The sequence below is a fragment of the Choloepus didactylus genome, chromosome 7 (assembly GCF_015220235.1).
Source record: "Choloepus didactylus isolate mChoDid1 chromosome 7, mChoDid1.pri, whole genome shotgun sequence".
Lineage (NCBI taxonomy): Eukaryota > Metazoa > Chordata > Mammalia > Pilosa > Megalonychidae > Choloepus > Choloepus didactylus.
In genome coordinates this window covers 142,572,670-142,595,791 of record NC_051313.1, presented here as the reverse complement: position 1 = coordinate 142,595,791, position 23,122 = coordinate 142,572,670, and the positions used below count along the sequence as shown (strand labels likewise).

Sequence of the window (23,122 nt, the reverse complement as noted above, 5' to 3'; positions counted from 1 at the left end):
TTTGCTATAACTGATAAAACCTTATAATTATAATTATATTATTAACTATAATACCTATTTTACATTAGGGCTTACTCTCTGTGTTGTACAGTCCTATTCTGATAACATAAATATAACCTAAAATTAATCATTTTAACCACTCTCAATTATACAATTCAGTAGTGTTAATTACACTATCTTGTGCAACCATCACTACCATCCATTACCAAAACTCTTCCATCACCCCATAAAGAAACTGTACCAATTGAGCAATTACTATTCGCAGAAATACTACTCTAAGGTGACGCATATATCTATCTGCAGCAAGTAAAGAAGACTCCTTACACAACAGTTATCCCAAAGACAAACCAATTTCTTGGGATAGCTGAGAAAAGGCACTCTTTTACACCCCCTGCCATCTTCTCTTTCATTTATTCATTCTGACAACAGCTACTAAATGCCAGGACAATGAACAGAGATGTGGTTACTGCTGTGTTCACCATCTAATGGAGGAAATAGTCTTGGAATCTGTTAACACAAGACACATTAACAAATCAGTTATAAGGAACATGAGTAGAATACCAAGGAGGAATTTTTTCAAGACTTAATGGCCAGGGAAGGCCTCTTTGATAAGGCAAGCGTTCAACTGAGACCTGAAACACAGAAGTGCCAGCATGTGAAGACAGAGAAAAGGAAGTGTCAGGCAGACAGTAACAGCATGTGTGTGGGCCCTGAGGCTACAAAGAGCTGCTGGCTAGTGGAAATAAAAGACCCTTATTTCTCCAATGCCCAAGGCTAATTTTCATGGCTATTTCCAACTACTGTCATCTTAAGAAATAACAATGCTGTTACCATCACCTGCTCTGCTCTGCTCTTTGTTTTTCGAAGCACTTATCACCGTCTAACATACTATATAATATACTTATTTATTAGGTCTAGTTCTTCTCCCCTCTCCCCAAATGTGAGGATACCCCCAAACACCTAGATCAGTTTCTGGCACACAGTCGATACTACATAAATATTTTCCAAATGACTGGATGAACTTCTGTACCCACAGGTGGGCTCTTGAGGGACTGTCCCACAGACAGGAACCCTCAGACTTGGAATTGCCACTCAACTCCTTAAAGGGCAGAAAGCTTAATAAATATTTGTTAATTTAATGAGTTGAGGGAAACTTTACCATCTTCTAGCATGAATTGTATCTTCTAGATTTCTTTGAAACGGCAGCAGATAACACAAAATTCCTTACCAGTGAACTTTCATCTTTTCGTCTTTTACCTTTTCTCTTGTTATTCACCGCATTCTCCTAACTTCTAACTGCTCACCCTCCAACTCATCCTAGCCACTTTTTACCACATTTCAAGCCTGTTCCAAAAAGCCCTGCCCCACTGCTTACTGAATTAAATACAAACTTTCTTCCTTGTGTTCAAGATTCTCCAGTTATACCACCTTGCCCATCACTTACCAACTGCCAGACCCCTGTTTTTCCTAGTCATCTCAGTATTATGTTAGCTCTCGGGCTCTTCTCTGTTTTGCTCCCCAATACCATTCATAACTGAGCATGTATAATTCCAATAGCCAATGACCCAAATGACTCCTTGGTTCTTTTTGGTTTTTGGAATGAAAAATACTTTCTTCCAGATGATGTAATTTCCCTTCAAGGGGACATGTTTACTGCCCTCCTTGAGGATTAAGGATAGGTAGATCTTCATCTGATGCACAAAATTTATGCCACATGGATTTATTCAACATGGATTTATTTTTTAATTGAGGAGAAAGGCATGAACATTAGATTTAAAGTGTTATGCTTGGTGCTACTGGAAAGTGAGACCTCCAGAATATTTATGGTTTAAATTGGGAGTGCCTAAAATTTCATACCACTAAGGATAAGATCATGGTCCTGATTAGATATTATGGGATGTGGGTAGTTAGGGTGACCAATAGGGCTAAACTGAGAATGGAGAATAAGGGGCATAGCCTCCTTGTCTGATGCTTGTAAGTGACATAAGGTCGAAAGACTATCTTAAGATTGTATCTTATCCTCACTATTATAGAACCTTTAAAGAGTAATAACAGTAGTTAATATTCATATCCATAATCCTGCCAGTAGCCTTCCTTCACAGTTTCATAACTTTAATGAGATGTTCGCCTCTATCCTACCATGGTATCTTAATTTCCTGGCTGCTAAAACAAATAACCTATAACAGGTTGGCTTAAACAATGGAATTTATTAACTTATGGTTTCATGGCTAAGAGAAGTCCAAGATAGAGGCATTGACAAGGCAATGCTTTCTCCCTGAAGACTGTGGCATTCTGGGGCTGGTTGCCAGGGATCCTTGGGGTTCCTTGGCTTTGGTGTCACATTGCAATGCACATGGTGGTGGCGTCTTCTCCTTTCTCTTCTGGGTTCCACTGACTTCCAGCTTCTGCATGCTCCCTGTGGCTTTTCTCTCTGTGGCCTTCTCTTTAAGGCCTCCAGTAATAGGGTTAAGACCCATTCTGATTCAGCTGAGCCACATCTTGACCAAAGAAACCTCATCAAAAGGTCCTAATTACAGTCAGTTCACACAGATTGTAATTGAAATGGATTAAGATTAAGAGCTTGTTTTTCTGGGGTACCTAATTCAATCTGCCACACAAGGTCACTGGTAAACACCTCGTGTCATGAGAAATAGTTCTGCTCTCCAAGATCTCATACTTTACAAGTTCAGACTCTCACCATAACCTCCTATCCTTTTCCCACCATCATCATCAAATTTGCTTTTTACATCCACTGGCTCAATTTCTTGCCCTTCCTACAAGAGTCTGCTCAGCTTTACTTGCCTCCTCTTTCAGCTTGAACCCTGTGATCAGCCTTTTACCACTACCCTCTTGAAAGTACCCACATACTGTCCCCCTCTCCCAACATCCCACCAGACTCTGGTCCTACCCACCTCTAACTAAGATTCCTACTCCTGTCTGGTCATCCTGTGTCCAGTCTGGGCCTTTTCAATTGGGACTCCACTCTTTTGCCAAAGAGATCATTCTCAAACAATATTGATCACATCAACTCTCCTGCTTAAAATCATTCAATGACCTTCTATAGATCTCATGATATATAAACTCCTCATGACTTCACCCTTCTTATCTCTTTAGCCTCACCTTCCTCCTCTGCCCCACTCATAATCTAACTTCAGCCACCTAAACTTCTTTCCGCTACTCAACCCCAGTCAAGCATTCACATTCTCTCTCTTGCCTCTGGGCCCTGGTACATACTATGCTTACTGCGCCCAGAGCAAGATTCCCCCCTCCTCTTTTTCTTGCTAATTTGTTGCCTTTCTTTAGTTCTCAGTTTCTATAGGAAGCCTTCTCTATGTTACCATAGAATCCAATATTCCTATAATTTGTCTAATTTGTTTATGTCTTCCCCACTTCACTGTAACCCATCTGATCACCATTTGTACCTAGCACCAAGAGTAGTAGGAGCTTAACAATTTTGTATTGAGTGAATTTCTAAATTTTCTTCAAGCTTTCCATGTGACTCCTCCTCTGATTGATTTTTTGCTCTATCCTTGTTAAGCTAGAACATTATCTGGTACATAGTGGATATTCGATGTGGCAGACATTGTTAGTTGACCACCCAAAAGCAATTCTTCTCTTCTTCTTTACTGACAGGGTCCAGTTTTTGTACAGGGATACAAAATGCCCAGATAAATGCTCAATTTCCCAGCCTCCTTGTAGTTTGTGTGTGCCAAGTGCTATACTTCTGGCCAATGAAAAGAAACCAGAAGTCTTTTGGACAGGAGTGTTGAAAACGTTTGTTTCCCTAATTTAAAAAGAGGCAGTAACTAACTAACCTCACCTTTTCCCTGCTTCCTCCTGCTTGGAACTCATACTCAATGTCTGGAGCTGTAGCAGCCATTTTTTGAAGAGAGAGGAGCCTAGGTCTTTGATTATATCATTTGAGACAAGGTACTAGCCCTTAGCCACCTACCTCAAGATTTCTTGTTATGTGAGAAAAATAAATCTCAATTTACATTACTTTTGGTTAGGATTTTTTATTTCTTACAACAAAAGCATTTCTGAATTATATAATAATGACCTCTTCTATTTGACTTCTTATAGCATTTTGCCCCTGAATTCTCCCAAGGCTTTACCTAATACCATGCAGGTTCATTTTATGAAATTTAAGAATATAGCAGTCATCATGTTCTTGCTACCCAGAAGGAATAATTAATATTTTTGTCATATAAAACAGAAAAGTTTTAACAACCTGTGACCTATCCCTCAGTCTCATTCTCTTATCCCTTTCCCAGAAGCGATAGCTATTATAAATTGTATGTGTATCCTTCTAGACCTTTAAAAATACTCTTAGAAAATGGCAGAAGATGGCAGCATAGAGAGGAGTGGAAGCTAATTAGTCCCCCTGGAACAACTAATAAACCACAGGAACAACTAGTAAATAACCTGTAATAACTTTGGGGAGACAAACGTGACTGTCCACTCATCATACACCAACCTGAATTAGAAGGAATGCCCGAGATCACAGCATAAAATCTGTAAGTAAAAACTGTGGACCCAGCTGAGAGCCCCTCCCTCATGGAAGCCTTTTTGGAGCTAGAGAGCAGCACTCTTTGAACAAGCAAATATACCTCAGCCCAGCTCCAACTAGGGTTTTAATGTTAACTGCTCAATACAGTCTGCAAATCCCCAACAAGCAGACAGAGGCTTTTGGTGACGACTGACCTTGGAGAGTCAGGGGACATATCTGTCTTGGGATGGGGAGCCCAAAGGATCAGGTGCTATCTCTGGCCAGTGGGTGAATCTGGGGGCCATAGACTCACCCTGAAGGGGGGGCTTTCTGTCCCTTTCTCTGTAAACCTGGGCAGCTCAGTGGAGAAAGCCTTAACCATTTTTGGCTTGCAGTGCTCTGCAGTAGAGAAAGTCAGCCATTTTAAACTCACAGCACTCTGACACAGACAAGGGTGGAGATAGCAGAGTCAGAAAAACAAAGAATCTATTTATATGCAAATGACCTCTCTCTAGGGGGCATATCCTCCCAAGAGGAAAGAGGTGGGGCCCAGCTCCACTACCTGCCTTCCATTCAGAACCAGACCCCAGAGCCTGGGGGGAAACAGCCACGGGCCACACCTCCTTACACCAGTCTGGAGTGACAGGCTAACAGGTGCCACCTGCTGGGCAGAAAAGCACAGGGTGTGTCAATCCTCTAAGACACACCATCAGGGAAACCAGATACTGAATTTCCTCCTTCTGGGACCTGAGCCTGTTCTCATCTGGGAAAACCTGACTGGGGTGGCCAAGGAGGTCAGATGCTTAGACAACATAAAACTACAACCTACACTAAGAAAAATGAAGTTATGGCCCAGTCAAAGGAACAAATTTACACTTCAATTGAGATACAGGAATTTAAACAACTAATGCTAAATCAATTCAAAAAGTTTAGAGAAGATATGGCAAAAGAGATAAAGGCTATAAAGAAAACACTGGGCATACATATGGCAGAAATCAAAAGTTCAAAAAAACAACTGGAAGAATCTATGGAAATGAAAGGCACAACACAAGAGATGAAAGACACAATGGAAACATACAACAGCAGATCTCAACAGGAAGAAGAAAACACTCAGGAACTGGAGAACAAGGCACCTGAAAGCCTACACACAAAAGAACAGATAGAGAAAAGAATGGAAAAATATGAGCAATGTCTCCGGGAACTTAAGGACATAATGAAATACAAGAATGTACATATCATTGGTGTCCCAGAAGGAGAAGAGAAGGGGAAAGGGGCAGAACCAATAATAGAGGAAATAATCAATGAAAATTTCCCATCTTTTATGAAAGGTATAAAATTACAGATCCAAGAAGCACAGTGTACTCCATACAGAAGAGATATGAAGAGGCCTACACCAAGACACTTAATAATCAGATTATCAAATGTCAAAGGTAAAGAAAGAATCCTGAAAGCAGCAAGAGAAAAGCAATCCATTACATACAAAGGAAGCTTAATAAGATTATGTGTGGATTTCTAAGCAGATACCATGGAGACAAGAAGGAAGTGGTGTGATATATTTAAGATACTGAAAGAGAAAAACCAACAACCAAGAATCCTATATCCAGCAAAGCTGTCCTTCAAATATGAGGGAGAGCTCAAAATATTTTCTGACAAACAGACAATGAGAGACTTTGTGAACAAGACACCTGCCCTACAGGAAATACTAAAGGGAGCACTACAGGGTGATAGGAGACAGGAGTGCGTGGTTTGGAACACAATTTTGGGAGATGGTAGCACAACAATGTAAGTACACTGAACAAAGGTAACTATGAATATGGTTGAGAGAGGAAGGTGGGGAGCATGTGAGACACCACAAGAAAGGAGGAAAGATAAAGACTGGGACTGTGTAACTTGGTGAAATCTAGAGTAATCAACAATTGTGATAAAATGTACAAATATGTTCTTTTACGAGGGAGAACAAGCAAATGTCAACCTTGCAAGGTGTTAAAAATAGGGAGGCATTGGGGGAAAAATACAATCAACATAAACTAGAGACTACAATTAACAGCATCATTGTATTATGCTTCCTTTAATGTAACAAAGGCAATATACCAAGGTAAATGCAGATAAGAGGAGGGCATGGGGGAGGGGTGTGAGACTTGGCATTGGTGGGGTTCTCTGACTATTCTACTTTGATCTAAGGTTATCTTTCCTTTTGCTGCTTCCTAGCTGTCATTTTTTTTCTCCTCTTTCTTTTTTCTTTTTGTCTCTCTACCTTCTTTGACTCTTATTCCTGCTTTGTGGAAGAAATGTAGATGTCCTTATATAGATAGTGGTGAGGGTGGTGAACACATAAATATGTGACCATACAAGGAACCATCAATTGTTTACTTAGGATGGACTGTATGGCGTTTGAACAAAACCATCATAAAATAAATGGGTTGATGACGAATCCTTTAGGGCAATATACTGAGTGAAATAAGCCATACACATAATGACAAATATTGCAAGGTCTCACTGATAGGAACTAATTATAATATGTAAACTCATAGACATGAAATATAAGGTACCAAGATATAGAACAAGGCTAAAGAATGGGGAGTGGTTGCTTAGTATGAGCAGAATGTTCAACTAGGATGAACTTAAATGTTTGGAAATGAACAGAGGTGATGGTAGCGTGTTGTGAGAATAACTAACAGTGCTGAATGGTGCGTGAATGTGGTGGAAAGGGGAAGCTCAGAATCATGTATGTCAGAAGGAAACTTGGAGGTTAAAAGATGGGAATGTATAAAACAATCAACCTTGTGGTGGGCAAGATCCAAGATTAACTATACAAATATTAGAAATCTCTTTCATGAACCAGAACAAATGCATGCCACTACAGCTGGAAGTTAATAATAAAGGGGCATACAGGGAAAAAATGTATACCTATTGCAAATTATATACTACAGTTAGTAGTATTTCAGTGTTCTTTCATAAACAGTGGCATGTGTACTGCGGGTCAACAGTGGAGGGGGAGTGGTTGGGGATATGGGAGGATTTGAGTTTCCTTTTTTTTTTTCCTTCTTTGTCTTTGTTTCCTTTCTGGAGTAGTGGGGTGTTCTAAAAATAGGACAGAAGTTAATTGTGGTGGTGGATGCACAGCTGTGTGATGGTGCCAGGGGCAACTGATTGTGCACTTTGGATCTTTGGATGATTGTATGGTATGTGAACAATCATGATAAAAAAAAAATAAAAAAAATACTCTTACACACAAATGTATTTATGCATAATGAAGTGTTTCTTTGGGAGAAGTTATATGGTCACATACTTAATCTACAAATAAGGATGATACTTTCTCATTTTGTCTAATACCTCCTTTCTTTTGTCTCTCAGTGTATTAGTTAGGATCTTCAGGGCACTCTTGATCAGTAGGGGCACCAATATCTTACATTAAGATGATGAATTATATAGGTTTTATCTGGCTAGGGAAGTTTCCTTTTATTCCTATTTGCTAAGAGTTTTTTTTTTTTTTTAATCATGAACGGGTATGATATTATATTAAGCCCATTCAGTAAATATTTCATGTCAGTTGTTGCTAATAATTGATAATAATGGCTATTTTAAAAATGTTTTAAAACATTATTTCCTTAAATATATTTTAGAGTATTACATTTAAACTTTTAATATTTGATAAACATATGTCAAAGCACTTAAATTTCAGACCTTCCTCACTTGGTGAGTGTAGTAGCCAGTTTCTAAGACCCACTCTGGTGAAAGTCAGCTGCCAGGTCAGGAGGACACTCAAGAATCCCTCTGGAGAGGTGCATGTGAGGAGGAACTGGGTACCAACTTGCCAACCAGGTGAGTGAGCCATCTCGGAAGCGGATCCTCCAGCCCCAGTCAAGCCTTCCGAAGACTGTAATCTTGGCCAGTACCTGGCTCAGGAGAGATCCCAAGCCAGAACCATCCACTTCGCCATTCCTGAATTCCTGATCCACAGAAACCTTGTGAATTCATAAATATTTGTTCATGTTTTAAGCCACTAAGTTTTGGGCTAATTTGTAATGCAGTAGTAGAGAACTAATACAGTAAATTAAAAATAAAATATAATTCTATTTAATTGCTAGACCCAGGAAAATACCATATGCCATTCAGAACATAATTTGAGTGTTTGCTTCTTTTGCTTTTCAGTTTTCTATACTGCACAATTAAAAGTTTGAAAAAAAAAAGTTATTTTAAAAATCTTAAAAAAAAACAAAACATAATTTGACATTATGAATAACATCTGATTTGAGACCTGTTGTTTTAAAGAAGTAAGCTTTACTCTGTACTCTAAAAGTTCAACTTTATATTCTAAAAACATTCAAAAAATTATACCTTCACTTTCAGACAAATTTATTATGCAGAATAAGAGGAGCACTTACAATTTTTGGCTCATCAGTGTAGCTGGACAAACTAGGAAATTAAAATATTATACACAAGGATCACCAGAATTCCTTTTTGGTAATATTTTTTCCAGAATGGCATTCTACACTGTCCAAATTGCCCTGAGGACTAAACTAGACCTCTCTCTGTGTTTGTCTATATTCTCAAGCAAGCAAAGGGAAATCAAGATCAGAATTTTAAAGGTAAGTTTTGCCTTGCAGCACAATGGTACCTTTTGATGGCCACCAGCTCTCCGGATTCATTGCTCTTGCCCATAAGGACACTTCCGTAGGTTCCATCTCCCAACTGTCTCATAGTTGTATATCGGTTCATTGTGGAAAAATAGTGCAGCAGAAATGGTTGACTGAAACGACTTCCTTCTTGAATAGAAATTTAAATGCTTCTTTATTTTTATTCCGTTTTGCCCTCAGACCATGGTTGTTAGACTGGTGATAAGTTTTGTCATCATTAAATACTGACTTGTCTCCGAGATTATGTAGGTTCATGAGACACAGCAGTTAGGGATCTGGCAAGGAAACAGTGCTCCCATTCTTATGAACACCCTATAAAAAACAAAACAAGAATAAAACAAATGTTCATTAAAGAGTTTCTTTAAAACATTTACATCTCTTTGCTCTTCAGGCTTACACTCTACTGGAGCCTTCCCCTAGCTCCAAAAATGTGCTATTGTGCCTATTCAAAGATAATACTGATCTCTGTCTGTGTGTGTGAGCAAAAACATCAGAGCGAAAACATCAGTGCTTCACCAAAGCATGGTACACATGCAGAGAGAGAAGGAGGAAATAATCCTATAACTGAAAAGTCTTCTACACTGGATCTTATCTCAATATACTTAATTCTTAGATAAACAACAAAATTTACTTTCAAAAAAAATAGAGGCAAATATTGTAGAGTCCCAGAAGCCCGACTGTTCTTCAGATGTTTTGCCACATGATTACACTCCACAGTTCTCTTAATGTTAAAATGGATATTTAAAATATTCTTAAGAATAGGAAACTGCCAAAAGGCTGTCCCCAGTGACTTAACACAGAAGTATGTACATAATCAAAATAGTGAATTTCAAATATACTTATAATCCTTTCATGTCTCTTCAACAAAGTTTGGAAAAAACACATTTACTGGCAACCTAGAGTACAGGGGAAATTACAAATAGTATAAATATGAATGTGTTAAATTTTTGTCAGGAAATCATTTGTGCTATGTGAAATGAAGTTCACACATAATAAACTTTTTTATAATAGACTCTTTATACTCATTTATTTAATCCTTCATTTATATGGCATTGTGCTGTTTATCCTATGAATGCTAAATGAATATTGGCTTATTGATATGCATGATTTACATTTTATTGAATATAATCTATGGTACTGCAAACTACACCTTGGCAAATCTTACATTTTTCATTCTTTTAGTCAATTTTTGCATCATATTTCATTTGGCACACTGAATTTAAAATTATGCTCTTTGTAAATTCCCTGTAGAATACAAGTACCTAAATCAGGTAAGTTAAGTAGAAAGCTAACTGGTGTTTTATATGAAGAGAAGAGCATCATAAAAGAATTTCATATTCTATTTAAATAGCATGCTATTTTATTTTACAAACTAAGAAAGCTTATCAAGTACTAATTCATAAAAGGAAATAAGAAATGTAAAACTACATTTACATATTTGTGTGTATTTGAGATTGTATATGAATACTTAAGAGGAAATTCAAGAGACAGAACCTGAACATTTTGGAAAGCTGTGTTTCATTAAATTGTAAAGAGCCCTGGGATTGGGAAAAAGGGGACTGAGGTTTGAATCTCAGCCCAGTCTCCAACTCCCTGCATTCTGGCAAAGCCTTTAATCTATTGAACACTTGAGCTAACACAACCGAGGGCATTCTGGCTCAAAGATTCCATTAGTCTATGTTTGTGCATTTTCCTAACACTTTGAACACCTACACACACACACAGACACACATACACACCCTTATACTTATACATGGAGTTCTGCAATTATTACAGCATCAAAAAAAACCCACAGTCACAGACACACAGAACAGACACAAAGGCACTCTTAAAACTGAAAAGGCTCAAAAACACAAACCAAAATCAAAGTTTAATAAAACTGCATTTTCTTACCATTTCCTCATGATGGCACATTTTGCCCCAGTGGCCCTCCTACAAGTGCCAGGTAAAAGAGTGGCCCATGTCACCCTGGGCCAGTGCCTCTCAGTGCTCCCAAGTCCTCCAGTTTAGTGGTGGTTTGTGGAGCTAAATTTGTCAGTGGAGACCTCATCTAGCTTCATCCTCAAGGATCCTGCTCTTTCACACAATGAATACAGTACACCAAAGCAAAACCCATCAACATAATTCCCCATAACACTTTTAAGAAAGGAACCCAATTATATGAAATGGTATAATCTTCCAAGTATTCCAAAAACGAATCACAGAACATTAAAGCTGGCATTAAGCTCAAAACTCTCATTTGATGGCCAATCATTTCCTCTAATTGTTGCGTGTTTATTTTTATTGGAAGTACAGAAATATATTTAAGCAAATGACTGAATAAGCATAACTGTGCCTAGTTATTTTCTGCCTTTGGATGAGAGGCTCCTTCCACCCTGTCCGTGGCATGTGACGTGCAGCGCCCCACTGTGGTAGGTAGGTGTGCACACAGGAGCACCGCTCCACTTGGTCATCTGACTTGCCCTGGCCAATGGAGAGTTAGCAGATGGGCCAGAAGCCACAGATCTTGGGCTCTCTTCAGGTGAAAAAGGAGCAGCACCACTGCCAATGGCCGCCAAATGGTGATGGGAGTGAGAAATAGAGCATTGTGGTTACAGGGTCATTTATTACCAAAGCAAAAACAAACACTAAACAGAGCAAGGGTCCTAAGTGCCTTTTCCCCTCTTAACTGTAAAATGGTTATATAATTGATATAAAAGCCTCTATACTAATAGATTACAGGTGCTTTCCTTCATGGAGAGGAGACTGCAATCGATATTTACTTATAATGCCTAATCACAAGATAATACATGTTGAGAACTGAGCAACTGCTCATGTACTCTGAAAACAATGCCAAGCATCAGTCATCTTTAAAACAGCAAAAGAAAACTCCTGCAGACTCCCTGTCATTTCCAGTTTTTCAATAATTACATTCCATAACACATAATACAAAACTTTCCAGAGTATGCTTATGTAAGGCTGCCCAAAATTCTGTAATGCAGTCAGACAAATGACAAGTCCAGAATTATTAACTGACATGCCCAAAGTTATAGTGGAGGGTGGTACAAGACCTAGTTCAAGATCTAATGCAAGGCTGATTCTGCCCGATTCTGCTGGAAGCCATGCCTGGAAGTCTTTGCTGACTTAGAATCAGAGGTGACACTCTCTCTGGGCAGTAAAGTTAGTAAAGGTGTTGACCAAAGCCAAAAGCCACAGAAAACTAACACCCCTAAGAGAAGCACTATGATTAGAAATTATAATATAGACATAATTTTGGACAAATATCCATGAATACTTGTAACAACATGTATATATACTTCTATTTTGAATTTCCCTTTAACAGAAATTGATTAAATTTCTCTCAAATGGAAATAAGAACTAATGATTTGCTTGTTATTGCTTGTGAGCTAGCATCAGACTGATGTTGGCAGAGCTTGAGTTACAGAGTTGGGGGTTTTTTTTGCATTTGTGTTTTATTTTGTTGATGTTTTTAGTATCCTCTTCTAATGTATAGGCCTTTTAATTTTTGTGTTTTAAACTTTTAATTTAGAAATAATTTAAAGCTTAAAAGTAAGTTGCAAAAAAAAAAAGTACAAAGAACACAGAGAATACACAAAGAACCCACATTTACCTATTGTTAATATTTTGCCCCATTTTCCTTATCATTTGTATACTCTTTATACTCACAAACTCGTAAAATTTTCTTTTTCTGAAACATTTAGGGTTAATTTTCATACATCATGGCCCTTTACCTCCATTTAACATTAATACAATATTTTAATGCACCCTTCACATTCTAATTTTGTCAGTTCACTCAATCATATAAGTTATAACTTTTTTTTCCTCCAATACAAGGATCCAGTCTATTATCAGGTATTACATTAGTTGTCATGTGGTTATACGATTTTCAAGTACATGACCAGCTACAAATTTAAAGTAAGGCATAAAGTAATACCAAGTTTATGTGTACAGTGACTATAGATGATTTTTCCTTATGACATTAGTGACCAAGAAATTTATTTTAAATGTTGATTTTATGAAAGGTAAATAAATGTATAAAGTAGATTGCCTTATATCATCTCTTTGAATCTCAAAAGGAATGAATCCAGGGTTCCTTCAGAAAGGACTCAGGAGGGTGATTTTGCAAGTTGTCCTTTGGGCAGTATACTCATCAAAGTTAAACCTTTCCCCTTCCTAACTCATTTTCCGGTTTGTGTCATGCCATCAGGAGTGGCCATTATCTGATTGAGCAGAATGGAACCATGATATTTATTAAGGAGTCACATAGGAGTGGTGTTGACATAGAGAATTTTGTACAGGCCCATGATCCCTCATGTGAAACTCCTGGATGTGGTGTGGAATTCAGAAATGTTCATATTTTAGAAAAGCAGTATGGCACATATACCACACATTATATAACATCTCCAAGTAGTGCTTTAATATATCTGCAGAAAAATGTATAAAAAGTAAAATAAATGGAGACTTTAAATGGCCTATGCCTTTTGGGTTTGTTAGCCATGTGCTCCAAAAGAAAAGAACTTTCATTTCTAGAGCTTTTTGGATTACAAAAGTGCAGTTAAGGGATTGTGGACCTGTTACATTTAGATACCTTTAAGGCTTCAATAGGTTCTGATTTTATCATTGCAATGAAAGGAAAACCAAACAAAACATGGCTTTAGTTTTACAACAAAGTTCAGTAGTTCCCTCCAATTGTTTTATTTTAGTTCTGCATTTCAATCAACTGTTTCTCCTTGCATACCTATTCATCATTCTTATTCTGATTTTAAAAATCATCATTCTGTTAGGAGGCTTTATGCTTAGTTAAAGATGGTAACAAAATGCTTGGCACCATTAAAATAAACATACTTTGTTTTTAAATGCCTTTATAATTTGATGCTTCATTCAAAGATTATTTTTCTCTTGCTGTAGTACCATCTCATTCCCACAAAATAAAATCATAGAAATTGCTTCTCTAATGTGCAGAAATTTAGGACCAACGAGGATATGTTGTGGACATCATAGTACCTAGGGCTTCCAGAAATAGGCTTAAACATCAACATGTGCAGGAAAATAAAGTAAAACTATGTTGTTTTCCTATATGAAGGAATGTCATTGTTCACAGGACACTTTGGAAGAATCCGTGGGGCTTTTAAATAACAGAGGATGTGTATTAATTTATCATTTATCTTCATACAGATAGAAAGCCCTTCAAAAGCACATGTGAAACAATTTAGACTATGCTAACTCTGGGCCTGGAGTCTCAAAAAGGAGGACAGCACAGTAGCTGCAATTTCTGTTCAGAGATTTCTTAATTTTTCACAGCTTAAGTCTGAGCTAATGGCCTGAAAAATTGCCAGTAAATGTTTCTTCATTTGCTCTGCAAATGAAGAGTTTTTTGTAAGTGGTTTTTTTTACATTATAGACACTGATTGTAAACAGTAAGGCATTATTGCAGAAAAAGGCAACACCTCTCTACCTGGTTCCTGACCCAAACAGATATCTGCCATTAACATTTCTTCAATCTCTATAAGCAAATGTAATTTTGAAATATCTTTGGGGTTGCTTATTTTGTTTTGTGCTACATGCTCTGATTGAACAAAGTCTGAACTAAAATATATTTCTTTTGCTCATTTAGCATTTTCTTTAATCAGCCTTTTGTCATTTACTACCAGCATATTAAATTGCTTTGCATTCTTTTCTAGTTACCTTATTTAAGATGACAAACACCTGTCTCCCTTAAGGAACTGTGCTCTCCATTGGTTTCCTGATCCTTTCCAGTTAAGTGACAATTTAGAGAATGCATTTGTCTAAAAGGCCATCCCATCCACCATGTCAGTAAGGTTGTAAAAAACACAGAAGGACTAAATGTCCCACCAATGATCAGCCAGAGAATCAGTGATGAAGTCAGTCCAATACTTGCATTAGGTCTGAAGCTATTTGTGCTTTTTATAAACTTATAAACAACCTGTTCTTATGAAATGGGGCTGGCTTTTGCAACCTCTGATGCAGCTAAAGGAAACACCTATCTTTCCTCCCAAACCATGCAGCCTCTACCTGACAACCTAAACTGCCCACCAACCTCCACTTTCAGATTCCTAATCCAACTCCTCCCCCTAAAGTACCAAGCACTACTGAGTAACTGGAAAGTGCAGAAGGTACTGCTCCCTACCCCAAGACTAAACCCTGAAGGCTACAGCTGGGTCATCTAGATATGCTGGAAGGACACTGTGAAAAACAACAAAGAGGCCAGAAACCATGAAGGGAAAGAAAGTGTGAGATGTTAGGGCTTGCCGATTACGGAAGAAAGAGACTCTCGCTGGACCTCCCCTAGAGAAAATTATTGAATTAAGAAATTCAATGAGATAACAGCATCTTCTTTTTGTTTGTTTGTTTTTAATCAAATTATTTTCATGTTGACACCTCACCAAGGACAACAAGCATTGAGGGCCTGATAGGTGGAAAGTAATTTAGGCAATTCTGGAAAAGGACACATTGCTTGAGAAGGGAATGAACCAGGGAGCTGCCTCCGGTAACATGAGGGTAGGGAGAGGAGGTGGGAACAGAAATTCAGAGAGAAAACAGTGCCAGAAGCAGTTGTCAACACTTTAACCTTGCGTTGGCCCAGCAACCTGCAGAAGTGGTGGAGCTAATTTCCTTTTCCTCTTCCATATTAAGGCCATCACACCTGCCTGGGCTGGGAAGAGCCATCCTCTATGGGCACCACTATTTTTGGCACCATAGGATCATGCAGCCAGTGGTAACTTTCTGCAAAGGCCCAGAAACCCAAGCAGTGTTTGCAGTAGCTGTTGTGGAAACTGCATTCCAAGCCTAAGTAACCAACTTACAAATAAACAGTGGAAACACAAATGTTTAAATTTAGGAATGCTATAGGATAGTGTACTTAATGTTTGGGGAAGAACAAACAAGGACTGCGGCTGTTTTCCAGGTTCTTTCTGTTGGAGGGATGGAGTAGGGAGGATTATGGATATGACAGGGAATAAAAAGTTCCAATCTGTGGCTCTGTGAGCATCTGTTCAGTTTGAGCCCTGACAGTTAGTTTGAAGTAAAACCAATTTAAACACTCCATGCCTAAGCAAAAACTTTGGAAAAGCCTGTTCTGAGCCAGATTAATTACAAAATAAATTTCTCTCCTGGAGTGAGAAACTGACCATTTCAGCTGTCCCCTCCATCCTCCTGACAATATAGAGACAATGGCCTAATGTAAACAGGCACAGATACAAAGATGAGAGTTATTCCTTTTATTATTCCCATTTACCTATTCATTGATAGCATGTAAACAACTACTTCTATCAGTGTAGCACAGCAAGGTCCTAAACTGATTACTAGTCAAAAACCAGAATATGTAATTTAAGAAAATAGACTTCCTATGGTCCTCAGTTCACAAACAATAACAGTGCTGTCCTACAAGTTAACAAATATTCCTCTCTGTTGACCTGTGGAAAGCTAACTCTGCAAAACAGGGATATATTAACAATTTCTTGCATACATGAATATATAATTATGTAAATATGAATATACATACTGTTTCATTTCCACAAAATAAAATACATAAAAACATATATGTATCTTTATATCTCTCTCTTTCTATATATATATACAACAAAACAAAGTCCAAAGTAAATGTAATACTGCTATGATCCTCAGTTAATTTAACAGAACTGTTACGTACTCTGTTGGAATTTTCTACAATCAAGCTACAATATTTATTGCCTTTCTATGGGGAAACAAACCTTATATTCTGATTTAAATAAAAAAGGCATTTTTTTAGAGGCTCAGTTACACACCTATGTTAAATAAGTGCCCTTATAATTTTTCTCCCATTCTGGTTCTTATTTTTATCTAAGGGCACAATTACTGTTTCTCTAAGTGCAAAATTATTGTACACTTGAGCGTTATTCTCAACAGCTTCTGCCAGCTAATTAGGGAATAAGAGGGGATTAAAGAAGATTAATATAGAGGGCAAATGGAGGATAAAATTTGTGACTGACAGTCACTGAACAGATGACATTTTGGATGTCTTCACTTTGTCTTTATAGAACACACTGAAATGATACCACTCCAAAGCTGGCATTAATGTAAAAAACAAAAACAAAAATGGTAATTGATGTTTTAAAAAATCACTAAGTTTAAAAAGCAAAACAGAACAATGATTTCAAACTAACCAAGTCATATGTTTACAGAAATTAAGAGGCACAGTTAAAAAGAGGAAAAGAAAGATTATATCTTTAAAAAAAAAAAAAAAGCACAGTGCTCCGTGCTAATATTCACAAATTATTAAAAAGCAAAACCAAAAACCACCCCAAAGAAGAGTTCAGACATCCCTGCCCAAGGCCAGCTTTGTATAGTCTGTCCTTCTGGGGAAGGACGTTTCTCCCCTGGAGGGTGTGGGGAGACAAAGGAGGATCAAAAGCCTGGAAAGTGACTTTTGCCCACATCACTGTTTTGCCTTAATGGGTTGTTTTTCCGATCTAAATAAGTAGCAGAACTTTTGGTTCCTTCTAGGAGAATTCTGTTATCATTAGAACAAGTGTCTGCTCATTTAAAAAGATTCTCTAAGCACAATCACAAATCTCTTTCCTTTTCGAATTGAGAGTACTGACCACCAAAACCCAATTTTATTGTTCCCCCACTCCCCAACACTCGACTCTTGCTTGACACTGTCCTTAAATTAAAATGTCTTATTTGCAGTAAAGAAACAGTGTGTGTTTACGTGGATCGTCTGATCCTTTTCGGCATATCAGGACCCTTAAAAGACTCCCGGGGCGGGTGTGATGGGGATTGCGGGGAAGGGATCGTCCCCCCGCGCTGCGTGGGCTCGGCGGGGCGCCTCCTTGGAGCCCCCTGCGCAGAGATCCCGCTTTCACTCGCGCGTCATTTGGGACCCTCGATCGAAGAATGGCTCTGAACCCAGATTAATCTTTCTCCTTCTCCCTTTCTGCTTTTCTACAGTTCTGAACTCAACTCCACCGTCTTCCCGGACCCGATCCCGCCGCTCCCTCCCTCCAGAGAGAACTGTCCCCTCAAGCCCCAGCAGCAGAGGTAGCGGGGTGGGAGGGTTGGGGCGGGGTCGCTCGGACAGCTGGAAGCCCCGCCGTCACCCGCGGTCTAGGAGGGCAGGGTGTCGTCGAGGGGACCTCGGGGAGCCCCGACCGGCGGGCTGCAGCGCCCCCTGCCAGCCGCCCCGCCCCTCCAAGGCCCTCCTCCCTCCGTCCCTCCCCTACCGGCGTCTGGGCCCGGGTTCTCGGCGGAGGCTGGCCCTGGAAGGACAGGGCGCCGGGGGGACATGCCGGGCCGGCCTCGCAGGACAGGCTTGGGCTGGGTCGGACGGAGGATGGCGGCCCCGCAGCCCGCTCGGGATTACCTGCCCGCGCCGGCCGCTTACCTCGTTCGCTCCCTTGTGAAGCTCCGGCGTCTTGCGTGTTTCATCTCCTAGGCGACAGCCGGGCGCACTCACGCCCCACCGGGAAGGGGGCGTGGCCTTGGTGGCAAAGCCACGCCCCTCCCGGCCCGCCTCCCGGGGGCGGGGCTTAAGGAAAACTGTTGAGCTAGTTTTCCCCGCCCTTTAGATTTTGGGCTAAAGAGTCTTGACTAACTTTCCAGTTCTTTGTTGGAAGCTGGTTTGTTGGGTCTTTTGTTTTTTGTTTTCCCTCCGATTCATTCGATAAAGTCTTGATTAATAAAATCGGGTTCCCAGACTGGACAGAAGGAGAAGAGAGCATATGTGTGCCACTGGCTTATATTTGTTTACTCGTATACTGCTTGGGCAGAGACTAGTCTTGTATTAAAGTTCTGTATATTAGTCAATTCCTCAAGTATGGATATAGAGCTCTGGAGGAGGAATTAGCCTTTGACGGGGGTAAATCACTCCTGAAGTAAGTAAACAAGGTGCAGATTGGGGTGGAGGCTGGAGGAAACTGGGTGGTGCTGGTTGGGATTGTGTTTTGATTAATTCAGAGCTGGGCAGTGTATACAGCTGTGTTCTGTGTTCTATGAAAGCATTACCAACGGCATCACTCCTCCCCATTTTTTTTTTTTTTTTTTTTTAGAGGAGCTAAAGGGAAAATAAAGTTATTTGACAAACTTCATTGAGCACCCACTACATGCAAGGCTCTGTTCTAGGTACTGGGAGGATACAGCATTGTCTTTCTGAGGATGAACATTTAAGCCAAGACCTGAGGGATGGAAGGAGCAAGCCACATAAAGACCAGGGCAAGGATACCACGCAGAAAAGGGAACAGCAGGGGCGTGTATGAGAGGGGGAGGATAGGACCAGATGAGGTCAGTGAGGAGGTAGTCAGGGCCCAGGAGTTTAGATTTTATTCTCTGTGTCATGGGAAACCTTTGCAGGGAATTCAGCAAGGAGTGATATGATCAGAATTACATTTTAAATACTCCACCACCTATCACCATCCCTGCCCAAGCCAACTTCAGCTCTCACCTATCCAATTGCAATCATCTGCTAACTGATCATCTGCTTCCACTTTTGCCTCTGTTTTAGTTTCCTACGCTGTTTTAAGCAACACCATGAAATGGTTCGGCCTAAGCAATGGGGATTTATTTGCTTACGGTTAGAGTCTGAGAAAATGTTCGGATCAAGGCATGATCAAGGCAACAATAAACTTCCTGAAGACCAGCTGCCTGCAATCCTTGGCTCCTCTGCCACAGGGCAAGGCACATAGAAGCATCTGCTGGTCTCTCCCTTCTCTTTCAGGTATCCTGGCTTTCAGCTTCTTGCTTCCTGTGGCTTTCTCTCTCTCTTTCTCTTTATTCATCCCATTTGTAAAGGATTCCAGTAAGAGGATTAAGACCCATCCTGAATACACCACAGGAATAGATTAACTTTAAGAATACGTAGCTTCAGTCGGGGCTTCTCGCCCGCCTGCCCCTCCCCGCGGCGCGTCGGCCTTGTCTAGCCCCCCGCCGGCCTGGCTCCCTCCCCGGCCCCGGCGGGCTGGCGGGCTGCGCTGAGGAGGCGGGGAGGGGAGGACTGGGCTGGCTGGCAGGTGGGCGACGATGCCGAACTTCTGCGCTGCCCCCAACTGCACGCGGAAGAGCACGCAGTCCGACCTGGCCTTCTTCAGGTGTCCGCAGGACCCGGCCAGATGCCAGAAGTGGGTGGAGAATTGTAGGAGAGCAGACTTAGAAGATAAAACACCCGATCAGCTAAAAAAACATTATCGGTTATGTGCCAAACACTTTGAGACCTCTATGATCTGTAACTTTTTGCAGAGGCATCAGAAAACTAAAGAAAGATTGGGTTATTTTATTTCTCAAAATTAATTGAAGCAGGTACTTGTGAAGTCATTGAAAGAGCCTTTATAGGACAGTTCTTCAAGATAATGCTATACCAACAATATTTGATCTTACCAGTGATTTGAACAATCCACATAGTAGACACAGAAAATGAATTAAAGAATTGAGTGAAGATGAAATCAGGAAACTGAAACAGAAAAAAATTGATGAAACTTCTGAACAGGAACAAAAACATAAAGAAACAAACAACAGCAGTGCTCAGAACCCAAATACAGAAGAAGGGGGTGAAGAACAGGATGAAGATATTTTACCTTTAACCCTTGAAGAAAAGGAAAACAAAGAATACCTAAAATCTTTATTTGAAATTTTGATTCTTATGGGAAAACAAAACATACCTCTGGATGGGCATGAGGCTGATGAACTCCCAGAAGGTCTCTTTACTCCTGATAACTTTCAAGCATTGCTGGATTGCCGAATAAATTCTGGTGAAGAGGTTCTGAGAAAGCGCTTTGAGACAACAGCAGTTAACACGTTGGAAAACACAGCAGAAACAGATGCTAGAGATATGTGAGAGCTGCATTCGGGAGGAAACTCTCAGGGAAGTGAGAGACTCACACTTCTTTTCCATTATCACTGATGATGTGGTGGACATAGCAGGGGAAGAGCACCTGCCAGTGTTGGTGAGGTTTGTGGATGAATCGCATAACCTGAGAGAGAAATTTGTGGGCTTCCTACCGTATGAAGCTGATGCAGAAAGTTTGGCTGTGAAATTTCACACTACAATAACTGAGAAGTGGGGGCTAAACATGGAGTACTGCTGTGGACAGGCTTACATTGTGTCCAGTGGATTTTCTTCCAAGATGAAAGTTGTTGCTTCTAGACTTCTAGAGAAATATTCCCAAGCTAGCTATACACTCTGCTCTTCCTGTGCCTTAAATATGTGGTTAGCAAAATCAGTGCCTGTTATGGGAGTATCTGTTGCATTCGGAACGATTGAGGAAGTTTCTTCTTTTTTCCATCGATCACCACAACTACTTTTAGAACTTGACAGTGTAATCTCAGTCCTTTTTCAGAGCAATGAAGAAAGGGCTAATGAACTGAAGGAAATTTGCCACTCTCAATGGACAGGAAGGCATGATGCTTTTGAAACTTTAGTGGAACTCCTGCAAGCACTTGTTTTATGTTTAGATGGTATAAATAGTGACACAAATATTAGATGGAATAACTGCATAGCTGGCCGAGCATTTGTACTCTGTAGTGCAGTAACAGATTTTGATTTCATTGTTACCATTGTTGTTCTTAAGAATGTCCTATCTTTTACAAGAGCCTTTGGGAAAAATCTCCAGGGGCAAACCTCTGATGTCTTCTTTGCAGCCAGCAGCTTGACTGCAGTGCTACATTCACTAAATGAAGTGATGGAAAATATTGAAGTTTATCATGAATTTTGGTTTCAGGAAGCCACAAATTTGGCAACCAAACTTGATATTCACATGAAACTCCCTGGCAAATTCCACAGAGCTCAGCAAGGTAGCCTGGAATCTCAATTAACCTCTGAAAGTTACTATAAAGAAACCCTAAGTGTTCCAACAGTGGAGCACATTATTCAGGAACTTAAAGACATATTCTCAGAACAGCACCTCAAAGCTCTTAAATGCTTATCTCTGGTACCCTCTGTCATGGGACAGCTCAAATTCAATATGTCGGAGCAACACCACGCTGACATGTACAGAAGTGACTTACCCAATCCTGACACACTCTCGGCTGAGCTTCATTGTTGGAGAATCAAGTGGAAACACAGAGGGAAAGATATAGAGCTTCCATCCACCATTTATGAAGCCCTCCATCTGCCTGACGTCAAGTTTTTTCCTAATGTTTATGCTTTGTTGAAGGTCTTATGCATTCTTCCTGTGATGAAGGTTGAGAATGAATGCTATGAAAATGGACGAAAGTGTCTCAAAGCATACCTGAGGAACACTTTGACAGACCAAAGGTCAAGTAACTTTGCTTTGCTTAACATAAATTTTGATATAAAACATGATCTGGATTTGATGGTGGACACATATATCAAACTCTATACAACTAAGTCAGAGCTTCCCACAGGTAATTCAGAAACTATTGAAAATACTTAAGAGACTTTTAAAATAGGTTTTCTCTTATATTTGGAGGAAGAACTGTAAGGTGTATGTAGGCTGCTTAATCACTGACTATCTTTGCCTATAGGTCTCCCATTGAATACATTTGTCATTAATAATCTACCTATTTAAAGGGCCCCTATTTGAACTCTCATGCTTTGAAGACCTGTCTGTTCTTTCAGAAGGTAGCATTGAAAGTGCCACATTTCATTTCTGCATGCTCTCCATTAGTGGCACTCTGGAATTATTTTAGTTAAGTCATTTTATACACAACATTAATCATCTCTGTGGCTCCAATTGTCAAGTTACCAGTCCAGTTATCAGTACTTTGAAGAAATAAATTTTGACGAGGTATGGAAGGAAGGAATGCATTTCATAAAGTGTTACAATGAGATTCACTATTGACCTTTAACTAGAAAGACTTTAATGTATGTTGTTAAAATTTATATTGGACAGTTAAGGGAATTACCAGAGAGTGAGAGAAACTGAGCTCGCCAAGCAGGGATTTCAGCGTAGATTTTGTCTTTATCAAATGAACCTAAAGGAACAAGTTACAGTTCAAATGCCTTTTTTCCACATCTGGTTGTTGCTGTTTACATTCCTTTATTGAG

The 23,122-nt window shown here is 39.7% G+C and overlaps 1 protein-coding gene, 1 long non-coding RNA gene and 1 pseudogene across 10 annotated transcripts in view; 2 read left to right on the top strand and 1 right to left on the bottom strand.

Annotated features, from left to right (window-relative positions):
• MAK (male germ cell associated kinase) overlaps positions 1-18,566 on the bottom strand; it is a 78,770-nt gene extending 60,204 nt beyond the window's left edge. For 7 of the 9 annotated variants that reach the window (XM_037844124.1, XM_037844115.1, XM_037844119.1 and 4 more), the window contains exons 1-2: positions 18,509-18,566; positions 9,108-9,438 (exon numbers count right to left, since the gene is read on the bottom strand). In XM_037844124.1, the coding sequence (XP_037700052.1) occupies positions 9,108-9,208 (101 nt within the window). In that variant the 5' untranslated portion in view covers positions 9,209-9,438; positions 18,509-18,566. Of the gene's footprint in view, positions 1-8,173; positions 8,440-9,107; positions 9,439-18,347; positions 18,488-18,508 lie in introns of those variants that run through there. The other 2 variants (XM_037844117.1, XM_037844116.1) reach the window with 2 other exon arrangements.
• Positions 8,137-18,092, top strand: LOC119540100. Its single transcript, XR_005218040.1, has 3 exons — positions 8,137-8,457; positions 8,970-9,078; positions 18,076-18,092. It is a non-coding gene; the product is annotated as an uncharacterized LOC119540100 (long non-coding RNA).
• A 1,352-nt stretch (positions 18,567-19,918) lies between the features above and the next one.
• On the top strand, positions 19,919-22,779 carry LOC119540288 (annotated as a pseudogene).
• The last annotated feature ends 343 nt before the right edge of the window (positions 22,780-23,122 follow it).